We start from the raw sequence: 19,504 nt of genomic DNA on the forward strand, positions 1-19,504 counted from the left end.
TAACCGCACACTTTTAGATTACAATCGTAGTATGAATGTACGGAATTTTAATTTTTTTTCGTATATTTTTCCCTTTGTGTTGCCATCATTTCAGACACAGCAATCGTGATGTGGTGTTGCAACATGTCAAAGGCCATTATAAAGAAGCAAATATTCCGATTGACGATCAAACAAACAACGCAGCAACAGTGGCAGCAGTTGCAGCAGCGGCCGGTCTCAATGCCAGTGAATTCAACAATAATGTCTATTCTGTAAATGGAATTTTATCAGCCTTATCGCCAAGCGCTAGTAAATTGCTAATTCAACATCCACAATTATCATCGGCCGATCAAACGCAAATTCGTATTCAGGCATTAAATCAGTTGAGCGGTAATTCATCCCATCTATTTTTGGCTGAACTTAAACAGCAGCAACAACAACAACAAGCCATTCCATCAATTAATACACAAAACGTAAACGTAAATGCAAATCAATCATCAATCGCATTACAAACACCGGCAAATGCAAGCCAAAATCAATCAAATCCTTCTAGTACCGCAACTAACGAGAACGGTGAGATGGATGAGGCAAGTTCTGGGTTAAATTCGGTAAATGGTTGGCGAGGCACCACAGCTATAAGTAGTCCTTATCGCTGTGGTATTTGTCATCAAGTTTCAAACTGGAAGCATGTAATTCAGGTATTACTAACAAACACACACACGCATACACCCATACACACTCATATCAACATTTCATGGCAAAAGCTCATACCAAATTGACGCACATTGGTTATTTTATTCTATTTGTTTTGATTGCACACATTCTTTCAATATTGAAATATTACATTCTTAATTCAAAAAATTATCTATTTTTAAATTTCCGGGACATTCCACGAAAATACATTCTTCCAAGAAAATTGCCCAAATTTTCGGAAATGTAGTCGATTCGTACGGGAAAAAGTATTTTCGTGAAATACTCCTGCATTCGAAATTTTTAATTAACTTTCAAAAAAAAGAGAAAAATAAAAAAAGAATCCAATATTGAAAGATCGCCAATCGAACATTTATTATGATATATTATTAACGGTGGTACTTTTTTATTCACATTATTTGCAAACGATCTCTATAAGCTATTTCAGTTCGGTGGGATTTACATTCTTCATAATAAAACATCTCTCTTTTTTGTTCTTAAAAATCATCTATTTTCCGAAAGCGAAATAAAAAACTTCATAATTTTTGGCTCATCTGGTGGTCAATTTAAACTAATTTATTATAAACGAGGATATTTCATAGAAATTATTAAAATCATTGGTGAAAGAATTAATATTGGTAAATCATTTAATTTATTCGGTTTAAAAAAATCGTTTTCATACAATATTTTCGGCAAATGGGGTTAAAAGTAGTATAGTAGCATTAGAATAATAAAAGGTTTTCATTTTACATTTTGGTTTCACCGGGGATTTTTCAAATTGTAGTTGTTCATGCTGTTGGGCTATAATTATATTCTTATAATTTTGTGGTCGTTTGTCTTCACCTCAAAAGCCAGCGTTCGTTTTAACATGAAAAAAGCGGGAAGAATTATTTGTTTGTTCGTTCAAATGAAAGCCAAAAATGGTTGTTCAAAGCAAAAGCGATTTTTGTTTTTGTGAATAAGTAAATATTTTGTGATCGAATCGTATGCAAAAAGTGCCGTTGTTTTTGTGCAAGTTCTGAGCTCATTATCGAACCATGAACCATGGCAATGTCAAAAACGTTAAATCACTAAAATCTTTTTCTTTCTCTTTTTCTCTTTTGTGAATATCTTTTTACAGCGTCATTGTCGTTTGAAGCACGATGGAGACATTCAAATCGAGATAAAAATCAAAGGAAGTAACGACGCATATCAACCGTTGGCATTACATAATGCAAATAACGCAGCATCATCATCATCATCATCAGCACCACCAACAACATCGTCATCATCGAGCAATGCACCAACATCTGGAGCGGATAATATTGCCAGTACATCATCATCGAGTGGAATTGAAAAAGAAAGTTTATCCTATCTCACCAAGCAATATCCGATAAAATTGCCGGTCATCAATAGTGATTCAAATAAAAGCGTTACCGATTCAAATGCCAAGGACAGTGTTGGTCTAACCGAACCAACGATGGACGCCGATCAACGTAATTTATTGATAAATTTATTGAAAAGCAATCCAATTTTATGCAATGAAAATGCGGCATTCAAAAAACTAGCATTGGCACTCATAAAACCGACCGAGTTTCGTTGTCAATTATGCAGTTTTGATGCGCCAAACGAAACAATTCTCACGCAACACATTCAAATGCACTTGACCAGCGAAAGTAATTTGATTAGTTTGATTGCGGCCAACGCCGCTGGCGACAAAACGGTGGCACTCGATTTAGATGACGCAATTATTACAAACAAAGTACCAAATAAAGCCTTTAATCGCTCTAGCGAATCCAGCACCGATGCAAACGATCAAATGCAATCGCCAAACAAACAAAAGATTTCCGAACGTCAAGTCTTATCAAATGGCAAACAAAATGATAAAACAACACCGGACAAATCGAAAAACGATGAAAAATGTCCGCATTGTCCGTTTATCACAAATAAATCAGATGTGCTGAAGGAGCATATGATGTGCCACATTTGTGTATCGGGTCGCGTTAATTTGGCAAATTGTAATTTTTGCGATTTTTCCATCGCCGATGAAACATTACTGCCCGCACATAGTTGCATCCATTTTGGACTGATCAAAAGCAAACAAAAACCAGTGGCCTTTTACACGAGCTATGATAATTTAGAAATAACCACAATCGATCAGCAAAACAACAACAATAGTAGTTCAAATGGTGATAATAACAATGATACCACTCACCAAAATCCATATGCAAATGTGAAAACGCTGTATCCAAAAATAAACTTCGATTTACAATATTCCAGTGATAAAGAAAACAAAATTCTAGTTGATACCGACACTGGTCATGTAATCAAATAGGTGGTTTGTCGCATTGATAAACACACACCGACAACCATATATACACACAAATGCCGGAACTGAAAAAATGTTCGCGGTTTTGAGGTTAAGCGTTTAGCATTATTAGTTAGATATTAAGTAACCGCTCTTGTCCCGTTGTCCGATTGGTTTCTCTGAACTTCTAGTTTTATAGGTATAGTATGTGCGTTTTGCGTGGCCACAGCCTGGACCACAAGCCATGAGAAACAAGAGCGGCAAATTTATATATATATATAAAGATCTATATATTAATGTAATATTTCAATCTCTCTTTATAACTAATGTGTTTTTTTTCTCTGGTATTGATGGACCAACACTTTACATTTATACAGCAAATTTTTTCTAGAATTTTAGTGCCGATAATAAAACCAATATATGTATAATAATATAAACATACCAAAAAAGAAACCGCGCGATCAAAATACATATATATATACAAATAGAAACGCATTTATTGAAATAGTCGGAACATTGTTTACCAATAAAATTGAATCTATAAACTTTTACACAGACGCAAACACATTATAAATGTATAACAAAATTAAGTACATTGCAAAGAAAACGATGTACTATAGCGAATTGAATTTACAGAAAATGTAACCGGTTGCCACAGCTACACACCACATAGAAAGATAGATCAGACGCACATCCATGTTCACTTATTACACACAGTCAGGTGTCGGCCATAACGAAATACAAACAACAACAACAAAAAAAAACCAAACAAAAAAAATTCTTAATTACCATTTAAGCTTAATTATTATTATCATACGATTTACATGTATACAGCAGAGCTAAGAACACCACATTTATTATATTTTCTGTATTCTTTTTTTCTCTATCGTGTTAAATAATTCACTTTAATGCGGAAGTTGTTCGATCAATTTCCATCTTATTATTGATTTATTAACTATTATATGTTTTTTTCGTTTTTATTTGATAAAATTATTAATGATTGAGTCGCAGAGCAATTAATACATTTAGTTTATTGAAGCTGACGGTGATATGTTTCACCATTAGATATTATCTCTCTCTATATATGCTATGTAGTTTGATCCTTTATTTAAGTATATTTTCATTTATTTTTTTTCTTTTGTTCAATATTATTATTCGCGAGTGAAAAATGCAGTCGTTTGGATTTAGTTTGTTGCTTAGCTAAGTGTGCACACATTTTGTTCTTATGAGAACCAAAAAAAATTGTGGCTGATTGTCATTATGATTTAAATAAAATTGCATTAAATCCCCACATTTAGGTTTATTTATATGAAGAAAGAAAAAGTTCAAACAATTTGTTACCTTTTAATTTAACCAAATTTGCGTATGCACGCACCCCTCTCCCCCATTCAATGTTTATTTTCGGTTTAAGTTTATTTGTCGAATTTCTAATATTTATCTATAAGAAAATAATAAAATGTGCAGAAAAATAGAAAAAACAACCAAAGGATATCATGCCAAAATGACACAACTAAAATTACCACACATTTTTTGTTTTACCGGTTAAAAAAAGAGCAATATCAATTTGATTTTTATTTTTACGATGGATGCGTATATTTTTTCAATGGCATATAGTATTTAAGCGCAGGCTAACATACATTTTATGTCCTACACATTAAAAAAACAAAAAGAAGATTCTAAGAGCAGTTTTAGTAAAATATCGTAATGTTTAATTTATGCAAAATGCATACATACAAATTTGGGAATCGTGAATCATTCAATGTGCTATCACAAATACATAAAGAAAACACACACACATACACACACACATGTGGAAAACTGTAGTGGGTTTAAGCCAGTTAATAATATTATTTAAATCAAACAAATATATTTAATTATATTATTCAAAGTGGAATACATCTAATCAGATCGGCTAGCATTTAAGAGATCACATCTATATGTAAACGCTATATAAACACGTTTTTTTTTGTTCAAAAATTGCAAATCCTCTATATAAATTGAATAAATATTTTATGTCATAACGAAATTCACCAAAAGCCTTTCAATGAAATTTATCGTTTGTTTTTATTGCTTTACAGAGATTAAGCGCAAAAGTCGTAAACATTTCATTCACAAAAACACGACAGGAAGATAAGAAAGAATCAGACTTAATGGAAGAACGATATGGAACGAAGAAGAAACAACGAGAAAATTAGAGAAAAGTAGAAGAAAAAGAAATCGATTTGAGTTTGTTGTGAATCAGAATATTTTTTTCTGTGCAGAAAACACTTGTTGAGAAAACTTTTAACGATCTTTTCAAATCGCTCATTTTTCCAATAGGGTTGCCATTACCGCATTCGCATATACGATGGAGATAGTTTGAAGTAATTCATTGTCGGCTTTCAAACCTCAAATCGTACCTATTTTACGTGAATAATTGCAGATTATCGAAAATCTTACGTAAAATAAAAAATATTCTCTTTTGATCTGAAGTGATTCGTCATTCGATTTATGTTGATAAATTTACGCGCCGAAAATCAAGCAAGCGAAAAGAAAAATAGAAGATTAAACGCACGCATTGCTCTCATCTAACTTCAAACTATACAAACACAGACAAAAGATTCCCCTCGCACACAAATGAAATGTGTAAATCGCCTATTGCTCTTGACACTTTAAATTCAAAATTCGAATAAGTTTATTGGGAAAAAAGGGCATAGCACACATATACATTGGCAAAAATGCCGATTTGCAAACATTCTTTTTTGTTGTTTGGTTGTATTATTATCTGAACGTCATTCTCTGATTGACGATCAAAACTACTGTGTGTCTGCACTCCGTACTCTTTGCATACTTATTTTGAATGCACATAATTCGATGTACCGCTAACATATTCAGTCAAATTTGTCTAAAAAAAAATAATAATTTGACCACACGATAAATTTGTAGTTTTTTATTTGTGTATTAACAAATAAATCAACTTCAACCGGTTTGATTTGGTTTGGAATTAACGAAGAACAAAACAAAAAAAAAACAAGTGTACATTGAATAGTTTCATCTCCGGCAAATTTCAAGGTAAGCGAAGAGAGAAAATAATATGGCACACACTTAATTGCGTTACAATTGTCGTCCATGCTGAACGATAGTTTTTTAATTATTTCGTCTAACTTTAAATGGCATTTGGTTTTTAATTTGATATTTGGCAGTGGTATTCGCGCAGAATGGGTGGAAAAAAGAATCAAAAAGAAGATGCCAACGTCAGTTCAGCCGAATCGGTGCATTCATCTGATGGTGCCGAAGTGGAAGCAGAAGAAGAAGAAGACTATGTTGTCGAGAAAGTGCTTGATAAACGCACTAAAGCGGGCAAAGTGAGTATTGCTCATTTTCAATTGTATTTTTGTTTGTAGTACATAAATCAAATGGTGCCGGTAATTTTTATTCTCTCTCTCTCTCTCTCTCTCTCTCTCTCTCTCTCATCAAGGTCCAATATTATATCAAATGGGAAGGCTATAGCGAGGCGGAAAGCACATGGGAACCGGTCGCAAATCTTAATTGTCACGAATTGATTGCTGAATATGAGAGGAAGTTAAAAAAAGATGAAGATAAGAAACAAAAGGAGCGTCGATCAACCAAAGAAAATGTTAAAGAGAAGTCCAAAGAACGTGAAAAAGACCATGGCAAAAGTGACAAGGAGCGTAAGAAACGCGATTCGTCAACAGTATCGGAGGATATTGAAGTAACGGTACGTAGACATTATTTTTCAGTTTTCTACAACAAAAGAAAGAGACAGAGAGAAAGAAGTGTGTGTGTGTTTTTTGCATGCCCAAGTATAGACAAAGCGCACACTTGCATTTTCGTATTTGTTGCCACTTACAACAAAGATAATTCACGACGCAATTAATATACCGCTATTCTAAGAATTTATAGTTGAACATTTCAAGTGTTGCTGAGCACACATCTTTGTCACTTATACAAACAATACACTTTGTTTATGCACAAACGAAACAAACGAAGAAGAAGGAGAAGAAGCACAAGTCGGTCGCAAGCGACATTGCCCATATTTTATACGTTTTAATGTTGTTTGGTGCGAAGACACACAGACATTGAATTGACTTTTGTCGCCAAACATATACATTTACAATTCCGAAATGCGATACTTTTTTTTCGGTTGGATTTGTGTACGTACTTTTCAATGCGATGCATATCTTTTGTCTTTGATCGTATATTTGTGACATTTGATGTTTGATTCTCATTTAATTTTTAGAGTATAGATTTTTGTAATTTTTTTCCAAAGAACTTGTGTCACTCCATATGTTTGTTTCTTTCCTTCTCATAAGAAATTGTATTTGAATTTGACAGTTAGTATGACATTTGCCACAGGTTCTTTTTTTTGAATTTATATACATTTTTTATTTCTCAGGACAAAGAAAAGGAAAAGCGAAAGTCATCGTCACGCAAACGTGTTATTTTATCCTCCGATGAATCAGATGCCGAAAAAGACGATCACAAACAAAAAAATGACAATGAAAAGGGAAAGAAGAAGGACCCACAAAAGAATGACAATGAAAAGGCAAAGAAAAAGGACGCGCAAAGTGAAAGCGATCAAATAGAAAGCGAACGCGAGGAAGAACGTGAAAAGAAACGGGAGGAAGAACGTGAAAAGAAGCGCGAAGAAGAACGTGAAAAGAAACGTGAGGAAGAACGTGAAAAAAAGCGCGAAGAGGAACGTGAAAAAAAGCGTCAGAAAGAGGAGCGTGAAAAGGAACGTCAGAAAGAGGAAAAAGAAAAAGAATTGTCCCGAAAACGTGAAAAAGAAAGAAAAGACAAGGAAAATCGTGAAAACTTATCGAAATCAAAGCAGAATGGTATTTCTGACGACGATGATGACGATGACTCTTCAATGGAAATCACGGAAATCAAAGGATCTGAAACAAAACCCAAACTGAAAAGAAATTCAGCAGAAAAAAATGGTAACTCCGGTGGCTCGCCACCAAAACAAACCAAACTAACTAATGGTATTTCACAAACGCCTGATCCAGTTCGACGCGAAAAAACCCGCAAAAGTCTCGAAGTTAGCGTCAAAAAACGTGGCAAAAATGACGAAAAGAAACGTGAAAAATCGGTGAAAAAAAGCGATGGTGAAAGTGATGATATGGACGACGAAAGGGATGACGATATTGGAACCGTAGAGCTTGGCTTCGAATTTGGTAATAATAATTGTTCATTGCTGAAGATTTGGCTGTTTATATCGATTATGTCATGTTCTTTCAGGTCATAAAGCTGAATCGATCTTAGGCGCTTCGGACGGACGTGGTGATTTGGAATTTCTAATAAAATGGCAAGGTTTTGATAAGGCAACACTCGTTCCAGCAAAAGTTGCCAATTCTAAATGCCCAGACGTTGTCATCGCATTCTATGAATCGCGTCTAACTTGGAATTCTGATCATGAATAGATGCATCCTCATACAACCTCTCAAACCAATTTTTTTCATGCTAATTATTTTCATTTATTATGCCTATTGTATGGGCGACATCAATATGATTTTTTTCTGTTTCACAAATAATTTTACATTTAACAAAAACATATATATATTCGATCAAGACTATTAATATCGAAAATCTAAATATCTAACTACAGAACAAACCGGAACAATTACAAATAGAAAACTAGAGACTTGTGCTATTCTTGTGTACGTTTCCTTATCATTTAAAATTGAACCACAGAAAAAAAACAAACGACTATTAACAAAAAAAAAGTTGAACAATAAAATTAAGTTTGAGTTGTATTTTAGTATAACTTAAGAAAAAAATGAAGTGATATTTCTAAATTAAAATGGTCATTGTACCGAAAGAGAAACAATATATGGATTTGATGGTCTTTCATTTTTTTTGTCAGCTCTTCGATCTGATTTTCATACTAAAACCGAATGAATTCAGCGATGAAAGTTATATTTGATGACGTAACGAGCGTTAATCTCGGGCGCCAGTAACCGAATCGTGTTTTATATTGAAGTAAGTTTTCAGAGAATTCGCATAATTTTACTCACATATCGGATTGTGTCGGAATGATCAACAAGCCAATAGATGCCATACTGTTGCAAAATATTTTTAATTTTGCAAATGTACGTGTGAAACAGCGCATCCATATTTTTTTTTTCTTCTCATAATCATATTTTCCATGGCGGAAAGCTGTTTGCGTATCACATCACAATAAGAAAAAAGAAAACATACACACATAATATCGTCCGCCGTATATCGAACGCCTGGCATCGTTTACAGTTTTCCCCAGCACATTCAACTAGAAAGTAATCGCTACTTGTCCGAGCACGACGCGCGTCCAGTTCAAAGTAACGAATCGTTTCTACATATTTTTTTTCATTATTTCGATTAATTCGATTCTTTTTCTGAGAGAAAATTTTGAGTTTTACATTTTCTGAAGAAAAAGGATAGAAATTTTAAGTGAATCACGAAATTTCAAGTGAAATTTAATAATTTTTCAAATATTATTTTCTATAGATCTATCAAAAATGAATGAAGCAAGCAGTTTAATGACCAGTTTTTTGGTCTTGGTGGTACTTTTGTTTGCTCTATATCTATTGTATGCCAGTCTTTTAAATAAGTAAGTGTATCATAAAATCGCTCTTATATTTTTGCAATTGACACAATTTTTTTGAATGCGAACCAAATTTAAATGAAGAAAAATTATCAACGAAAAACTATATTTAATTAATAATTGAAGAGATCGTAAAAAAGTCATCGTAGTGATTTTCGGAAAAATTTAACGACGACTAATTTCCAGTTCGAACCGAATTTAAGAATTCACAGAATTTGAAGAAAAAAAAGTGAAAAATATTTTACGTTGCCATTGACACCGAAAGGAACGTTGCCCAAGTCTAAAATAAGAAAATCTCGACCAAGGAATGTGACAGAATGTCCAGCTGACACAAAAAACGAAAAATTGGCGACAGTAAACTGCCAGGCATAATCGTGAAAATTGCTCAACTCGAGTATGATCAGGCGTAAAATTATTCTTTTTATTGTTTTCGAATGCTACGCACTTTATTCGACGCCAGTAATGAAGATGAAAAAAAAAGAAATTCACTTTCGTTCTCGGTTCTCGACTGTTCGCCAGAGGTTGTGGCAATCATAATTACTTGATTTTCTGCATCGTGAAATATATTAAAAAAATGGACTTCGGGTGGCTATTTTTAACATTTTCCATTCGTTTTTCATCTGCCTATCTTTTCTGTACGGCTCGATGCATACTTTTTTTTTACTTTTCGTTGTTGTTCATTTTTTTCATTTACATTTGGCAATTTTGTGGCTGGTTTTTTCTTCCGATGTTTCGAAATCACTTGAGAATTTTTTTCTCAAATTATTTTCAACAGCCTTAACATGAATGTATCGTTGCGTGCAAAAAAAATACAATTCTAATTGAAGACAGAGATCAGTGATTAAACGAGTAGATTTATGCAAATAGTCGGCTGCCGCACGCGGTGATTCCAAATCAGCTATCCCGCTGAACCTTTTTTAAAGTACGAAATCGTGTTAAAATTATCTTTAAAATTGCCAACTTCTCAAGCTGTCGTGTAGTACGCATTGCAATAACTGATCTTGGATTCTTTTTTTTTCGTCATTCAAAATGAATTAATAGAAGAAAAAAACGCGCATATTGTAGTAGCAGAGCCCTGGCCATATCACATAAATTAGATTCAAAAATATCTCATATTATGTACGATTTCGAAACACGAACTTCTTTTTGTATCGGCACACGTCAAATATACATGAAATGAAATCAAATTAATTCGACCAAAATACCGACACACACACAAATGACCGAACACGAAACAAAGGTGTGTATTCGACACAAGCCTGTGATTATTTATTTGGCGTTAGCATCAATAAAATAAAATCTAAAGCTGAATTTTTTTACATAGATTTTCATATATCCGTATTCTCTTGATCGCGAACAACTCAATCGTTCTCGGAGCTGTTATCTATTTTTCAGTGGGGCAATAAATTTTATTATAGCACACGAAACAGAACATGGCAACAACAACTTAAAAACCGAATCATTATAACTTGAGAAAAACGAAATATCTCAATAAATAGTTAAGTGAATTTTTCTTCCTGCTTGATTCCACCGCACAAGCAACACAGAAATTAAGAATTCGCAACGAAAAATAGAAATGAACATTTTCTTTTACACAAAAAAAAATGTATATAAAATAGTCGACAATAAAGTGGTGACGACGTTATGATAGAATTTCTCTCTTGATGAGAGACATAGTTTTTTTTCTGAGGAAAAGACAACACACCGAAACAATTCCTACACTTTGTTATGTAATTCGGTTCAATTTTATTGTTTTTCATCTGGCTGCGGTGTGGTATTCATATACAACGGACAAGTCTGCACTCTCATGCCGATTTACCGTAAAAATAACTTTATTACACTTTATCAATGTCAAAAAACTTAAAATTTATTTCAGTTATGAGTTATTAAAATGGCACAACGATGGCTCAACGTTTAAATTGACCGGGAAATATAAATTTAAATGCTATCCCCTATTTATCCTTTCAAGCAACTTATCCAAAAGCAATTTTTAAACAGAAATTAAAATGCCCAAGTCACATTGCACATATCTTTGTTTAATTGGACAAAAACAAATAAAACAAAACCGCAAATTGAACGTCAAACAAGAAAGCTGGCTTCGTCATAAATCTTATCAATTTCATATACCAATCATATAGAAATATATTTTCATATGCAGCGGTTATGACCTTAGCCGAAAAAAAAATCAATTTTTCCGGCCGAGTCAATCGAGTTTGTGTGAAAGATAGAGAATAAGATGGGATGGGCTCGGATAAAAATTTGTACGCAATTTGTATATGGTGCCAGTTGAGATTGAAAACATTGTGTCTATAATGTCGATAGATGTTGCTTTCGACGAAATACAGATGAATTTTGTGACAGTATGTATGATCTTTACGCCTCCACATTTGTGGTACAGTTTTTTTTGCGGCCGAGATTATAATACTCATGTCCATCTGACATTTTCTGACGAATGACGTTGCCACATGAATGTTCCTCGTAAATTTCTACTATAGGTTGTTAACGATAATCTCGAAACATATTAACATGTTTTTCTTTTATCAATTACTCATTTGAAGTGGTAATATTCTATATTTTCTCAATTTGACAAGAAAAAAAATTTAAATTTTTGTCTAGGTCCAACTTTATAGTAAAGTTTTACAATTTTGAATTTTTCTTTTGGTTGAGGCGGAAAGTTAGTGAAAAATCACATAGCTAACGTTGTTTTGATACACACCCGTCAATTTCGTAACATATGTTTCCGTATCGATGAATTTATAGTTTGTTTTCGAATCCTTGACTCTCTCTTGTTTATACGCGTTGCTAATTGTTGACATCACTGTCATGTTTTACCAGACAGAGAATACGAATGTAACGTTTACATGTTTCATTTTCGAATTGCAACACATATCGATCATGAAAGGATGGAATGATGTTTTTAATGTTTTGAATTTTTCTAATCTTACTCATGAAATAAACATGAATACTGTTTATTTACTCAAAAAAAATCACTATCATTTTCTCATTTTTGGTTCGCTTTGTAGATTGTTCGCTCTTTTTTTCGTTGAATTCCTGCTAATTGTTCAAAACACTTCTTTCTTTCAGATTGTAAATGTACTAAAATCGATAGGATAAAACAACAAAGAGCATCAATACCACGATCAATGTCTAACAATTCAGCCTCCGATTTCCGATTCCATTGGCCAACGCAATCCGGCCGCAATAAATACACAACCATTTAATTCGGGAAGGGAAAATCTACAAAATTCCTAAAATTAATTTCACCATGTTTTTTTAGTTAGTGACACCGTGGAGAAATATGCAAATCCATAAATAAAAAAAAAACACATTTTAAAATATTAATAAAACAACAACGTCTTTTATTTCACCGAATTGGATGAGTTTGCAGTGAATGTTTCATCATTTTCTTGGAAAGATTGTCTTGAACTGAATTCTGAAAATGTTTGACCGAAATTATTTTGTAAGAATGAATTATTCACTTCAAAGGAAATATAAATGAAGACGATATTTCGAAAAGAAATTGAAAAATATTTTTCATGAAGTTGTCCACTTTTTGGTTTATTGCATTCAAATTGAATTTAAATGGTTTAATGGATTTTGTTCTATGTAAACAATTTCTGAATTCGAAAATAAAATAACCATCAAAATTGAGTGCAAGCTCCAAATTTGCACTGAACACGCACATGATTTTAACACAGCTTTCAATACATTCCAATCCGAAAATAGCATTCGAACAAGTCAAAGACATGAAAAGTGATAGACAATATGATAGAATATGCAAAGATAAATATTAAACAATCGTCTATATTTATACGAGTCCATTGCAGAATTATTACGTTCTATCGGCGAAAGCGTCACTTAGAGTGAATAACAAGGTGAATAAACGACTTTTAAAAAAACGAGAAAAACATCGTAAATAACCGATGAAATCCTTGCAATTTATTAAGAAAAAGACACCATTTTATATGAATGTCCGAGAATGAAAGTGAGACTTCTACTCAGAACGTAGAAATGTGTAACAAATCTTAAAGATTTTATTGAATTGTAGCACCAACGCAAATTTAATTTAAATTGTAAATCAATGTGGATGCGAAATTAATAAATAATAAATTCATTCGTTGATGTGTGCCGAATGCACAGTATTTTTTTTTTTTTTGCAACGGCACTTTTGCTACAATTACAGAGATGAATTATTCAAATAAATTGAAAAGAAACAAAATATTCAAAATCGACGATGAAAGAACAAAAATGCGAATAATGATCGATGGATGAATATCAGCCGATTTAAACTCAATTTGAATATCCATTTGGTAAACAGCTTTCCAGTATGTAAAAAATCGTTTCAAAAGTAATTTCATTTTTAGTAAATAAAGATTCCTCAAAACATCAAATCAAACAATTTTCTTTTTTTCTTTTACAAAATCTTGCGAAGTGTCACTATAAAAATAAGATTCTATAGTTCTTTACATGATTGGGGAGAGATTAAATTTGGCGGGAGCTGAAATGTCATGAAGGATAGTGTCAATAAACCTACACAATCTCAAACGCAATGCGATGTTGTACACAACATTTGCTGTCAAACAATAAGAAACTTTCTAACTGAAACGCAGTTGACATCGTAACGAAACATTACTCAAGCATAACGCATTACTCTCATAATCGAATTTAAAAATAAAAGTAAAAATGGATGGTAAGTTTTATTTTGCAAATTTCTATATATAAACAATATGCATTACTGTCCAATAATCCAAAATATGCATGACAGTTGATCATTTCGATTATTGGAATCTGCATCGAAATAATTTTGTTTACCTTCAAATTAATGTAAATGTGTAAATCATTTCCAGTTGAATTTGCGCCACAGTGTATATATATCGGTTCCGATAAAGTCAAACCAAAAGGAAATGTTCAATTCACAACAAATGAAATCCGAATGGTTCTACAAGATTCGACCACGAAATCGATCGAAAACATTCAAATACCTATTAAAGTCGTCGTCAAATGCGTCTGTCACATGGGAATGAAAATAATAATTATGCTTTACGTTCTTCCATCGGTTGGCCAAAAGGTTTACGAACAAATGCACATCAAACCAGGTATGTAAACCGAGAAAACGAAAAGAGAAGACATTTTTTTATCTAAAAAAAACCAATCAAATCAATTCTTCTTTTAGCTCCAAATCGGTATGACTATGTGCTTATTATGGAAACTGAATCATCTAATGCTGTTTGCGAAGCAATCAAAGAACTATTTTGTTTTTGTGATGAGATTTCACATGAAGATATTGAACAGATTTGTCATAAGATAAAATCGCGCAAATGTGACCCAGACATTTGTCTTCAATATCCACCAACTGGTACAGGACGACTTTCGATATATGTCAAAGACTATGCATCTTTGGCATGCGATGAATATTTGAATGACAATATTGTCAACTATTACATTCGATATTTAACATGTGAAGTTTTGACCGATGAACAGAAAAATGTCACACACATTTTTGATTCATTTTTTTATCAAGTGCTAACGGACAGTGTGTCCAGCGATCGGAAGAATTCGAACCAAGAAAAACTTGCACGCCTTGACAGATGGACCAAAAATATAAACATCTTTGATATGGATTTTATCGTCGTGCCAATTAATCAGAGAGAACATTGGTATTTGGCAATTATATGCTTTGCCGGACTCGTTGAAGTAAAATCGACAGTCAAACAGGGTAAACGTCGAATTGAAAGCGATACGGATGAATCATCAATAAAAATCGTCAAAAAGTATGTATTTACAAAAGTTTTTCGTTCATATTTCGGTCACGATAAAAAAAATTAAATCATCTTTTGCTTACGCTTTCCGAAAGAACGACTTTTATGCAACAAAAATGAAAGTCATGAGTATATCAGTATTTTTCAGACAATATATTGAATTAACTGGTCAGTTGAGCTGACAGTACGTTAGCCAGCTAAATGGGCCAAAACAATAGACGTTATTGTTTTAATGATGAATCACTTTTCTTGTTTTAATAGAAGTGATTGTTCATTATAACAATAACTTCTATTGTTTTGGTCCATTTAGCTGGCTAACGTACTGTCAGCTCAACTGACCAGTTAGTTCAATATATTGTCTGGTATTTTTTTTACTCGTTCGCGTCGTTCTAGAGAGCAAATGGTGAGGTGTAACGTTTAATTTGTGAAATGTTGAAAAATCTTTCTGTTTCTGATTTTCAGGCCATGCATTTTGATATTTGACTCATTATCGGGTGGACGATACAAAGAGCCCACAGTACTTCGCGAGTTCCTGAATTTAGAATATAAGAAGAAGTTCAATGGTGATGGCAAATTTAAATTTGATTCCTTCAATATGCCTGGTTATCTCGTTAAAGTTCCACATCAAGAAAATACATCGGATTGTGGACTTTTCATGTTACATTACATTGAGCAATTTTTCACGGTTTGTTTCAATTTATTCTCGACAATTTTGCTTAGATTTTTTTCTTTTCTCATTCTAAAAAAATTAATGCATATTCTATGAACGTGAAAGTTGTTTGAATACAGAAACGTATTATTGCATATAAAGAGTGTAGGGATGTTGCAATTAAAAGAAATCAAATAGTAAAAATTACTTCATCCACAAATAATTCATTTAAAAAGCAATTTTTATTAAATTCTTTGAATGCGTTTCGTTTCTCTACAGACTTCTGCAATCAAGAACTTCAACTTTCCAATAAAAAATTTGGCAAATTGGTTTGAACCTTCAGCGGCAGCACGAAAGCGTCGCGATATTGCTGAACTCATTAAACACCATATGAGCGATGATATTGAAAACGGTTTTTCGATGATTAACTTACCAGACATTCGATTGCCCCCATAAGATGATAAGGTTTTCTGCTTCCGATATTCATCACATACACATTCACATTGATCATCGATTCATTTTTTATTAGTTATATATTACTTGTATATTGGCTATTATTAAGTGTTTTTTTTTCTTCAAAATTTACTTTGATTGAAGCGGTGTAAAAGAACGCAATAAAATTGAACAGATTGTTTTTTTTCATAAATTATTTTGAGAAAAGATGTTTCTTATTTCATTTGTTTTATATGCAGGAGAAAACAGCGCAAGAAATTCCCATGATTGATTAACGAAAAAAGTTGAAATTTGACAATTTTAAATGACCTAAAAACATTGAGCTATATCAAGCGGTTTACAAGTAAGAATTAATGTTTCTTCCTTTCTATTTCTCTCTCTTACTAACGACCTAAAGACATTGAGTTAATCAAAAACGGAAGCTAAGTCCAGTGACATTGGCGAAAAAGGACAACAACGATGTTTAAGGTCTTAGAGATTATATCAGAAAAATGTGCTTTAAATAATATACAAATATTCTATGTACAGCATTTTTTGTCGATTTATTAATATTTTTTTCTAGATTTTTTTAAATGTTTTTTTTTCTTTTTTTTCTCATTTTGTGACTTATAAATTGAGTGACCACTTCGAATTTGAATGGAAAGAAATCATATTCGATTCTTCTGTCTTTCTGTGAAATGTCTGGTTGAATAAAATAACCAGCGAAAATTGTGAATAGGTACAGGTGTCATATTAGTGTAAATTAGTCGTACAAGCATTAAATAAACTCCTTCTGTGTCAGTTTTACTAATCAACACAATATTCCTCAAATTTTACCAATAAAGTAGAGGTACTTAGTCTGATGTCAATGTTTTAAACAGCGTATAATACGAAAGTACAGCACGTAATAACTAAATGGGATTAAAAATATCGATAGAAGTTATGTACGTTTATATCTTTATGTATTTATTGAAATATTTTTTTTCTTCACCTTGCAGAATGTTTCCAAATTAAGCACTGCAATTCCAAAACCGTGAAAGTATAACGGCTTCTGTGTGATTTGAATGATGGTAATGAAATACTTTTGTAAATTAATTGGTAGTTCCTGCCAGTTTGTCTCATATAAGCGATCAGCCATTCTTAAATAGCTTTCCGTAGCCAATTTTCCAAAGTAACAATACAAAAAGAGATTCGAAGAACTAACAGAGAACGCAACCACAAGTAACATGATATTGACATCAGGGTGCTTGAGATTCTACACAAATAAGTCAAACGGGACAGTTCAGTAAATGTCAAACTAGTAATTCCAACATTATATTAATATAATTACCAAATCAAATTGAAATTTTTGAATGATCATTCATTATTTGGAAACTCACTTTTTAACAAAAATGTGGAACCGAATCAAGTCACACCGAAATTCTTTGTCGTTTCGATTCTCATCTAGAGCTTCGAGCTTACGTACCATATGAATCGTTGCGGCGAAACAGTAGCTCTTATTTTTCTCCAAATAATACTGCAACATGAAGTTTTTTTCACACGGTTTATTTGTTGTAATACAACAAATAAACTATTCATAAAAAACTTTATGTTGCAGTATTATTTGGAGAAAAATAAGAGCTACTTTTTCGCCGCAACGATTCATATAATGAAAGCATTTGTAAAAGGCTTGATGATGCAAACTCATTGAATTTTGATAAACGCTTACAAATTGTATGCCAGTATAATAGCCATTATACTACGCAACCTTCGTATTTCTGTTGATACAATGGTATAGTGGTGCCAATTGATAATTATTCGAACCGCCAAGAATATAATAGTTTTGCATCGTAAACTAATCGTAAAAATTTCGACAGTATTTTGAATGTATGCCAGAAGACATCCATACTGCACACAGTGTAAACAAACTAGAATAAACTTACGTGGTTCTAATTAAGATTTACCACTGGCCATTTGAACTAATCTCTATAGAACAATAAAATTGTGAAAAACACATATTTTTCTTCTAGTATAAAGTGCATTGTGTTTATTAACGATTAAATAGTGTTGACAAAGCACATTGTGGTTTTTATATTTATTAAAATAAATCGCAACGCTTAAAATTCGATCTTATCTTTATTGCCTCGTTGCTGTCAACTTCAATTTCTCACCCACGGTGTGCGGAGCTAGGGGATATCCATGCGAATTAGAATTAGCACATTAGCAAAAAATAGGGAAATTTACATGAAGAAAATAGCAAAATTAGCAATAAATAGCAGAATTAGCACTGTACACGTATATACTTTAGTAAGCATTTATTCTTGAATATATTGAAATAATTAATTAAAATAAAATTCACAAAACAAACGAATTGAATAGTATTGAACTAAAATGTATCAAAATATGTAGTTTAATACGCTTTTTCTCATTTTTAAATAAAAAATATATTCAATGGCACGTAACCAAGCACGTTTCATCTGTATTAACTACAATTTACGAATTGCAATCGGAAATGTAGATTTGATGACAGATTTCTTACTGAAAACGTATAGGCTAGTGCCTGCTTCAAATATACACGTTGAAAGTGTCAACTTGAAACATTTACGTAAACACATTTCAGTTATTCGATCATGCTGTCAATCTGACGTATGCAATATTTTTGACGTACTAGAGAAATTAGCAAAAAATAGCAGTATTAGAAAAAACTAGTAGAAATACTAGCAGAATTAGTGAAAAATAGAGAGAAATAGCGTTTATTATTATAAATTATTCGATCTGCAATTCACGGTTATCCCCTAGGTGCGGAGTCAGGTTTTTTTACAATCAATAAAAATGAAATATCTGAAATGCCATTAAATTTCAATTTACACGACAGTAGATCATAGCAAACATTCATACGACAAAGATTGTACACATTGTGTATGAATGAGAATAGAAAAATGTATTAATTACATTTTACAAATACAAATTGTTCGCTCGGTCTGTACATATAACCTTTCAAGTTGACTTGTATTTTGTTGATTTGTTCTGAGTCGGTATTTTTTTCAGACTGCGGGACAGAACAAACAAATGTCTGTCATAAATTCAATAATTGTGCAATTTACTGACTTTGGCGTCAAAATCAATAATGCTCCACATAT

General features: G+C 32.5%; 3 protein-coding genes and 1 long non-coding RNA gene across 13 annotated transcripts in view; all 4 read left to right on the top strand.

Annotated features, from left to right (window-relative positions):
• The window catches only part of LOC116343422, a 42,782-nt gene extending 38,246 nt beyond the window's left edge, over nucleotides 1-4,536 (top strand). For 7 of the 10 annotated variants that reach the window (XM_031771455.1, XM_031771457.1, XM_031771458.1 and 4 more), the window contains 2 exons: nucleotides 95-677; nucleotides 1,790-4,536. In XM_031771455.1, the coding sequence (XP_031627315.1) occupies nucleotides 95-677; nucleotides 1,790-2,983 (1,777 nt within the window). In that variant the 3' untranslated portion in view covers nucleotides 2,984-4,536. The remainder of the gene's footprint in view (nucleotides 1-94; nucleotides 678-1,789) is intronic. The other 3 variants (XM_031771462.1, XM_031771463.1, XM_031771465.1) reach the window with 3 other exon arrangements.
• Nucleotides 4,537-5,667: 1,131 nt separating this feature from the next.
• On the top strand, nucleotides 5,668-8,800 carry LOC116343423 (RNA-binding protein 25-like). Its single transcript, XM_031771466.1, has 5 exons — nucleotides 5,668-6,007; nucleotides 6,139-6,300; nucleotides 6,414-6,674; nucleotides 7,353-8,139; nucleotides 8,204-8,800. The coding sequence occupies exons 2-5, from the start codon at nucleotides 6,154-6,156 to the stop codon at nucleotides 8,383-8,385; spliced, it is 1,377 nt and encodes a 458-aa protein (XP_031627326.1). The 5' UTR covers nucleotides 5,668-6,007; nucleotides 6,139-6,153; the 3' UTR covers nucleotides 8,386-8,800.
• Nucleotides 8,801-9,143: 343 nt separating this feature from the next.
• Nucleotides 9,144-12,895, top strand: LOC116343225. Its single transcript, XR_004201313.1, has 3 exons — nucleotides 9,144-9,279; nucleotides 9,449-9,551; nucleotides 12,630-12,895. It is a non-coding gene; the product is annotated as an uncharacterized LOC116343225 (long non-coding RNA).
• Nucleotides 12,896-14,119: 1,224 nt separating this feature from the next.
• Nucleotides 14,120-16,602, top strand: LOC116343334 (sentrin-specific protease 6-like). Its single transcript, XM_031771336.1, has 5 exons — nucleotides 14,120-14,235; nucleotides 14,393-14,641; nucleotides 14,719-15,316; nucleotides 15,767-15,989; nucleotides 16,233-16,602. The coding sequence occupies exons 1-5, from the start codon at nucleotides 14,229-14,231 to the stop codon at nucleotides 16,407-16,409; spliced, it is 1,254 nt and encodes a 417-aa protein (XP_031627196.1). The 5' UTR covers nucleotides 14,120-14,228; the 3' UTR covers nucleotides 16,410-16,602.
• The last annotated feature ends 2,902 nt before the right edge of the window (nucleotides 16,603-19,504 follow it).

The sequence above is a fragment of the Contarinia nasturtii genome, unplaced genomic scaffold (assembly GCF_009176525.2).
Source record: "Contarinia nasturtii isolate CC-2019 unplaced genomic scaffold, AAFC_CNas_1.1 Cnas_scaffold_993, whole genome shotgun sequence".
NCBI classification, from domain to species: domain Eukaryota; kingdom Metazoa; phylum Arthropoda; class Insecta; order Diptera; family Cecidomyiidae; genus Contarinia; species Contarinia nasturtii.